Source organism: Aedes aegypti, chromosome 2, assembly GCF_002204515.2.
Source record: "Aedes aegypti strain LVP_AGWG chromosome 2, AaegL5.0 Primary Assembly, whole genome shotgun sequence".
Taxonomy (NCBI): domain Eukaryota; kingdom Metazoa; phylum Arthropoda; class Insecta; order Diptera; family Culicidae; genus Aedes; species Aedes aegypti.
In genome coordinates this window covers 215,757,612-215,766,233 of record NC_035108.1, presented here as the reverse complement: position 1 = coordinate 215,766,233, position 8,622 = coordinate 215,757,612, and the positions used below count along the sequence as shown (strand labels likewise).

Sequence of the window (8,622 nt, the reverse complement as noted above, 5' to 3'; positions counted from 1 at the left end):
ATTCTTGAGCCTTAATCTATTTGTGTATTTTATACTTTGGGAGTTTTAGGGATTCTCTAGTTCGAGGTCAGTAGAACCATTTGAGATAAATTTATTTGCAAATTTAGTTCTGTTCGAAATTTCAATCGTAGTGTTCGGATCATGAGACAGAATGAATTTGGATACATACTTAAATAAAAAAAAAAATACTAAAATAAATTAAATCATCATTATTATCAGCACACCCAACAGCTAACAGTTAAGTTAAGCGAAAAAATCAAAATTTCCACGAATATCAGCTTATTCATGCCTATCAGATACATGCAATGCATGCAATTTGAAATCACTGTTATTCTTAAGTATCCAGAATATGAGTCAAAACGGTATTCCAATGAAGAAGAGCTGGGTGATGCTTTCTCACCCCTATTTACTTCTATTTCTTTTTCACTTTTCTTATCCTATCGAGTGGTTGAAATATGTTGATGGCATAAATCTTCCAATAGCGTGTAACGTGCCTTGGATGTCTAATGATTCCTGATCACTTCTACAGTTTTTGAATGAGAGCTTCTTGCCTCATGTTTCAAAGCTGTCACATAACCTTTCAGAAACATTCTTTATGTATATTGTAGCCATCATTACTATAATACTCATTACATGGGAAATGATTTAAGTTAGTATTTTAGTGCCACAAATTGTTGTACTTGCTTTATTCAGTAATCATGTAAATTTGTGAGTAAGTTTATAAAGGGCAAATCTTAAATATGTCTACCACTATTATATAATAGTATAGAATGACAATATCTTCTCTTATTTGCTAACCGTTCTAAACAAAGTAAAAAAGGAATACGACCGACTTAAAACCTGAAAATTAGAATCGATTCAATTGAAATGTTCAAAATGTGTTTTAAAATACTAACCGCTATGAATGTATCATATGATATGGGGAAATATCCGTATACCTTGAACTTGAATGGCTTCTGCGCTCGCATCATCGTTAACATGAAATCCTTTTTGAAGCTTGTGTCACTTCCGAGCCAATTACATTCGATAATTGCATCGTTGATCATAGTTGACTGTATCGAAAGCATTATAAAGTTTTTGTTTGAGTTCATTTAATTATGCTTTTGATAGAGATATGATGTTTCACATAAAAACGTTTTGCATGAGGACTTTTGGCATAATTTTATGCTTGGACGTTTGACATAAACATAATTATGTGTCTACTTTAGAATGCTATCTGCTCTTGTATAAATCAGTTTTATGCAAAACGTGCATTATGTAAAACGTATTTATGCGAAATGGAACCCCATTTTGATGTCTTGCTTACCATGTACGATACTCTGTTTCCATAATAGCACCAATATAAGATTTGAATCAAAACAGAAAGAGTATACACTGCGAATCTCATGAAAAGAAACAAGTCATGCATAGTTAAAGTGGCTTCGAAAGCTGTCAAACAAATCATAGATACACTGCAACCTAATTGTGCCATAAGCATTGGCTGGTAGAGCGAGTTCACGTTCATACCGAATCTGTAATAAAATCATTAATATCATGTATTACTTTGCAATATTCTAAATATATGAATTACTCTATTAATTGTTGATGACGTTGAATTAGCTCATGTAGGTCTTGTCTGACCATCGAAATGTGGTTTGGATCTCCAGAACCACAAGTTGAATCATTATTCAACGTGTGTCCGATTGTTCTGAACTCCAGGGACAGTATATGAAACTGCAGTGACATTTGGCTCATCACTTGACCTCCTATCCCGTCGATGAAAACAATTCCCTCGATAAGGAAAAAGCTGACACTTGCTTGAAATAAGGAGAAGAATACAAGCTTCTCTACGGAATCAACTTCTGTTGGATACTTTGCTCGAATAGGTAAAGTTAAATCGAAAAAAGACTTTAAAAACATAATAATTAGTATCGCGAATAAAGTATTACACGTCGAAAACAGTACTTACATGACCACAAATAGCAACTATTAGTGACAATCCAAGAAAAATCGTACTGATAGTCAAAATATACTCCTGTATAAAGTATGTCCTTAACAAATTACGGATAGGAGTAATCCTTTTATCATTTTCTTTACTTAAACTTTGTAGCTTTCCAAATATCTCTTCGAAATTTTCCCTGTAGTAATTATGATACACTTTTTTATAAAGCACCAAAGCGACTCCGGCCGTCACGCACATATTGTCTCCAAATAAAATCAAATCATTATAAGTTTCAAAGAGATCTCTTACTAAGGCATAAAAATGGAACAGAAACAACAATGAAATGAAATAGAAATATATTTTGAATGCTCGCGTTGAATCTTTGTGGTTCCACTGTCCTAAATATCTAAGGAAAAAATGGAAAATCAATAGCTTTGAAACAATCTGATTAAGAGTTATACGTACGTTAACATGTTTAAGGAATAAGAAATACAAATTGTTTGCGGATACTCCTGTCCGTTGAAGATGCGTTTGATTTTCTTCAAGTGCTGTTCCATTTTGCTTTTCTATCCTCGGCGTGTCACAACTGATGTGATTGGAATGGTTGGTGAAGAATTTATATGGCATTGATTGAATATGAGAACGAAAGTCCTAATTGTTTATGCGACATTGCATTCACAACAGTCAGACTTGGCAATTGAAGGAAATCATTTTAATTGAACGGTACGATAAATTGCTTTGGGGAGTTAACTGTGCATTAGGCACAAAAGTGGTGGAATTCAAATGCCGATGTAGTTTAACCATGGACAAAACAACAATTTAGCAGTCGAGTTCAGAATGGGTTTGTATGCATTTTTTTTCATGATTTTCTCTAAGAAATTTCATCAGATATTAATGTTGGCAGGTGCCCATAGTTTCTTCAGTGATTATTCCTTAAATTGCTTCTGGAGTTTCTGTAGTAATTTTTTTGCAAACTTCCTAATGAAATCATCAAAGCATTTTGTTTAAGATACCCAGAATCGGATCAGTAGAAAATAGCAAGCCTATATAAATCACACACCAAACTAAGCTGTAATACTTCAATTTGTTTGCGATTTGCTATTATTAGAATAAGTATAAAGATCCGATGAAAACCATATTAAGCTCTCATTACTGAATTAGCTATTGGTAAACTACTTCATTTGATTTTTTTTATAGAATATTAGATGCAACCGTGATAATTATATTTAATTGGTTTACCGGCATATCGGTCTGATTTGCTCAAAGTAATAGGCAGCAAGGAGAAGAAAGCAATGAAAACTAGATGGATAGGTACCGGAAGAAAACGGCGAGAGAAATTGGATTAGATGTTTAAGAGGCAATACCATATGAAACTGTCTTACTTGAAACGTCCTTCCTTCTGGCTAACGTCCCCTATGGAAACGGCTTGGCGTGTTGTTCGAATAACACTAGGCTGTCTTGGTAGCTCCCTATTACTTTGAGCAAAACAGAGCGATATGCCGGTAAACAAATTAAATATAAAATATTAGGGGTCATGTACAAATTACGTCACGCTCCAAGGGGGGGAGGGGGTCGCGCCAAACGTGACAAGCCTTACAACATTTTTTGAGGACTCATACAAAAAGTGTGAGAAAGGGGGGGGGCAGGGGGTCGGAAAAGTTGAAATTTAGCGTGACATAATTTGTGTACGATCCCTTATTGAGAGTATAAATTCTATAAATAATCACATAGCTTGGATTGTCTAAGTACCAAAATACCTCTTAAATAATTCATTGAGCCCTCGAAAACGCTTAACAATGTTTTGTTATGTATTTAGTATAAAAACAACCTAGTTTGTTATTGTGTAGGTGTTTTTTATAGAATTTTTTTTAGTATTATTCCTTTGTATTACCACCTTATTAATAGCATACTATATTTTGCTCGTTTATTTTAATACCTCGATATTCGTTTGCCACATTTACCTTGATGTTTGTTTGACACCTCAGATTCCATCAGAGATTTCTCCAAAGATTCTTACATATTTTTTTTTCTAGAAAGCCTTAAGTATTCCTGGAGTTTCTCATGTGATTCTTCTATTGTTTTTCTTAGGGCTTGCTACGAAATTCTCGTTTAGAACATTTCTCAAATTCAACCTATATTTTTTCCAGGCCTTACCTAGGATTATTACAAAATTGTCGTTTGGGAAATTATTAAGATTTCAACCAGAATTTTCTTGAGGGATACTTCCAGAAATTCTTTTAAAAATATCTCAAATAAGTTTTCAAAGATTTTTACAGGAATTCTTCTTGAAAAATGTGTGAAACAAATTATGAAAATATGAGAGGTATTCAGGAGAAAATAAAAAAATAACATTTGTTTGTTTAAGGTGAAGATGAATCGAAGCCAAACCCAAAATTTTCAAGAGCACGGATCTGGAGAACCAAACATCCGTTTAAGCTGAAAACTCAATCGATTGGTCACTCGCTGGTGGTGACCAATCGATTAAGTTTTCAGCTCAAACGGGTAATCGGTTCTCCAGATCCGTGTTCTTGAAAATTTGAGATTCATCTTCACCATTTAAATTAAAAACAAGCCCTTAGCCTCCTGAAGTAGTACCATGAAGTAGTTCCGGGGGACATCGAACTTTTAGCCGAACGCCTGTACACCACGGCTCAAACAGCGTCTGTTCTTGTATCCACCGTTTGAGTTTAAAATGCTGTATCGCTAACAGCTAAATCCAGGGTGGTAGCCCCATCAGTGCGATTATCCTAGTGTTAGTTTGGACGTTAAACAAAGTTGGCACGATGGCGCCCTGGCGAGACGGGAGTGTTGGCGTAGGCCCAATAAGCTACAAGTAGATAACCTTATTGCGAATAAATAGAAGATAATACGACCGGAGTAATCGGCAAAGACTCACGCGACGAAATAAGGATTACGATTAAAAACTTGGGAACATGGAACTGCAAGTCATTTGGTTGCAGGTGGCGACAGGTGAATCCATGAACAACTACATCCCCATTACTTTGATATCGTAGCACAGCAGGAACTTTGTTGGACCAAAGCAGTGCTAAATGACCTAGGAACTGGCTTTATAGTGTTGAGTAAGATGAGGTCGCCTGCAGATCACCCGATAATAAAACCGAAAACCAAATCGACCACGTTGTAATCGACGGAATATTCTTCTATGACATCACCATTGTTCGCACATACCAGTGCGAATATGGATTCGGACCACTACCTAGTTGCTGTACGTATGCGCTCAAAACTTTCGACGGTGACCAGCTTGCGTAGAAGCCGAACGCCTCGGCTCAACATCGAGCGGCTATGGGACTCAGAAGTAGCCCAAGAAAACGCGCAGCATTTGGAAGTGGCCCTACCAACGGAAGAGCAGGTTGGCGCCGCCACTCTTGAAGACGGATGGAGGCACATACGATCCACCATTGGTAGCATCGCAACAGCAGCACTAGGCTCAGCGGTCCCGAATCAGAGAAACGACTAGTACGATGGTGAATGCAAGCAGTTTAAGGATAGGAAGAATGCAGTATGGGCAAGAATGCAATACTGCACGAGAACGAGCGAGACGCGGTGTAAAAAGGCACGGAACAGACAAAACTCGATATTCTGGAGAAAGAAGCGCCAGCAAGAAGAACGTTCTAACGATCATCGTATCCTTCTTCAGAAACTCAGAAAATGTGGTGTTGCCATAAATTTCGTTGATTGGTTCCGTTCTTATCTGACTGAACGATCGTTGTGTGTGAGAATCCGGAGTACCGCAGGGTAGCAACCTTGGACCTTTGCTGTTCTCACTATTCATCAACGATGTATCACTGCTTTTGTCGAATGGAAACAGGATCTTCTATGCTGACGACGCAAAAATTTATATGATTGTAGAAAGCTTGGACGACTGTTACCGTTTGCAACATTTACTCAACTTATTCGAAGCATGGTGTACACGGAACTGTTTAACATTGAGCATCGAGAAATGTCAAGTCATCTCTTACGGAAGAAAGCGCAGCCCAATTCGCTTCCCATATGAACTATCAGGGACGACGCTTGAACGTGTTAAATGTGTTCGTGATTTAGGTGTTACATTGGACGAGAAGCTCACTTTCAACTGTCACCTGAACGACGTCATCTCCAGAGCAAATAAACAACTTGGTTTCGTTTTGAAAGTTTCAAGTGGATTCAAGGATCCGCTAACCCTGAAAGCGTTGTACTGCGCCTTAGTGCATCCAATATTGGAGTTTGCTGCTATCGTGTGGTGTCCTTTTCAAAATTATTGGATCTCACGAATTGAATCCGTGCAAAGGAAATTTGTACGCCACGCTTTAAAAAATCTTCCTTGGCGGGACCCAGAAAACCTGCCACCGTACCATGAGCGTTGCCGTTTACTGGGAATCAATACCTTGGAGAATAGACGTCATGTGGCCCAAACAATGTTTGTTGCTAAGGTTTTGAGGAATGAAATTGATTCACCGTCCCTGTTAGCCGGCGTAAATATTTATTATTTATTTATTTATTATGTAGATTCGTATAACATAAGGCTGAAAGCCTTTTTTTACCGCTATAAAAGGTTTATTATGATGATATATATATTTATTTCTTTTTTTTTTGCATTTCCTAATCTTTTTGCATCCTACTCTGCCAAATGCTGTTTAAGGTCCCTTTTAAAGTTAAACAATGAAACATTAGTTTTAATACTGAGTGGTAACTGGTTCCAGTGCACAACGCCTCGTGCGAACAGTGATTGGCTGTAATAAGCAGAGTGATGCTGTGGGATAAGATAGTTACGATTTCTATCGCTTCGCATTGGGTTCAATTTAGTAAACAAATATTCAGGCTTTCTAGACCGTATTAGTTTGAATAAGGTGACACAAGCTCTAAACTTGTAGAAATTTGAAAAGTTACAGCCTATTAGATCTTTGTGTAGATGAGACACTCTGGAAAACCTAGGTAATTTATACACATATCTTATACAAGCATTCAAAGCTAACCTCATTTTATCGATTGAAGAAGCTAACGCATTCGAAAAAATGAAATCACCGTAAAGAAAATGTGGTAAAATTAGAGATTTAAAAAGTTTTATTTTGGTGTCAATACTAAAATGTCGTGTTGTCAAATTTAATCTCTTTAAGGAGCCATAAATCTTACCGCATTGTGCATTAATATGAACGTCCCAATTCAAATTGGACGTAAAAGTTACTCCTAAATTATCAACTTGACTAACGAATTCAATTCTTTCACCATCCATGAACAAATCAGGACATGTAATTGGGTTTCTATTCTTGCATATCAACATTGCCTTTGTTTTAGTTGGGTTTATAGGTAATAAATTATTTTGCGACCACAAAAGAAGATTTCGAAGATCATGATTGATTTTTAAGCCAATGTCATTATAGTTATTTCTCTTTTTTCACACAAATAAATCTGAACATCATCAGCAAAGAGGTGAACCGAACAGTATCTCAAACACGAAGGCAGGTCATTGATGAATAAAGAAAATAATAAGGGCTGCTAAAATAAGGTGGTGATGGACTGGCGCTTCACAGGGTTATTTCCAAGATTTGGGAGGAGGAAGTATTGCCGGAGGAGAATGGAAGGTGTCGTGTGTCTCATGTACAAAAAGGATGACAAGTTGGATTGTGCCAATTATCATGCGATCACAATTTTGAGTGCCGCCAACAAGATACTGTAGCCGACTCGAGACGGCGAGCGAACCAATCTGCTAGGGTGTTTGGGTTGGGAGAGAAACAAGTAGCTTATGCGCCACCTCCTAAGAGAACCACTTGTCAATTTAATTGCCCTTCAAACTCCAACTAAAACACCACCCTCTGACCGGCTCAAAACATAACCGACAACTCGAGTTCCTACCGATAACGATTGCACGTGGTCGACGGGTAGCATCACCGGCCAAGTTCGTCCCGACCACAATTCTCTTTCTCGCTTCAGGACAAAAATGGAGGACTGAGATTCCCAAGTGTAGCATCTGGAACCATCTAAACACAAACTTTCGGCTGGTTCCGCCATCGGCCGAACAAGTGCATGATGGGTACAAACCAGCACAACCGTTCGCACAAAATCTTTCACTAAACTGATTTCTCGACCACGCGATCAAGTTAAAATCAGTTTTTGCGCTCATTCCTTTTCGAGCTATCAATAGGGTCCTAAAGCCCTGTCCCAATTTTGATACCAAATGCTTTAGTTTAGGCTAAAAACACATGTTTACTCAATTTATAAATGATTTTCGTTGGTTAAAGTCAATGAAACATTTTTTTATTGTTTTTAAGATTTTGTCACACCCCTTGGTTTAAACTCAAATTTTTGGGTATATTTTGTTTTCCGTGTCCCTTCCGAAATGTCAGATAGGAACAACCCCAAGGGGGGTCCGTAGCCTTGAGGTAACGCTTTCGCTTTATAAGTCAAGGTTCATATTTGGAACAATTTTTAAAATTAAATTCTTAATATGTTATAGCCGTTATTTGAGCTGGAAAAATTGCTACAGTAGTTGCAAGAACATGCTCATTAAACATTTTAGGACAGTGCGCATCGTACCTTCGTGCTGTGCGTACACGAATTCTCTCTGCTCTTGGAAGTTTTCTTAAAAACTACCTAAAGCAATAAAACAGTACTTTTCAGTGCTACAAAAACAGTACTTTTCAGTGCTAAAATTAAAAACGGTACTTTTCAGTGCTACTAAAACAGTACTTTTCAGTACTATTTTT

General features: G+C 37.3%; 1 protein-coding gene across 1 annotated transcript; it reads right to left on the bottom strand.

Annotated features, from left to right (window-relative positions):
- Positions 1 to 295: 295 nt before the first annotated feature.
- LOC23687782 (odorant receptor 13a) lies at positions 296 to 2,493 on the bottom strand. The gene is made up of 6 exons (XM_011494756.2): positions 2,387 to 2,493; positions 1,949 to 2,327; positions 1,571 to 1,887; positions 1,307 to 1,511; positions 897 to 1,052; positions 296 to 840 (listed from the first exon to the last, which is right to left on the bottom strand). The coding sequence occupies exons 1-6, from the start codon at positions 2,476 to 2,478 to the stop codon at positions 787 to 789; spliced, it is 1,203 nt and encodes a 400-aa protein (XP_011493058.2). The 5' UTR covers positions 2,479 to 2,493; the 3' UTR covers positions 296 to 786.
- Between the last annotated feature and the right edge of the window lie 6,129 nt (positions 2,494 to 8,622).

Bases quoted from the DNA above. Each gene is read 5' to 3' on its own strand.
- LOC23687782 (XM_011494756.2), bottom strand. From the start codon at position 2,478: ATGGAACAGCACTTGAAGAAAATCAAACGCATCTTCAACGGACAGGAG. The intron at 2,328-2,386 runs GTACGTATAACT...TTTTTTCCTTAG, and splicing joins TATTCCTTAAACATGTTAAC to ATATTTAGGACAGTGGAACC. The intron at 1,888-1,948 runs GTAAGTACTGTT...ATGTTTTTAAAG, and splicing joins TAGTTGCTATTTGTGGTCAT to TCTTTTTTCGATTTAACTTT.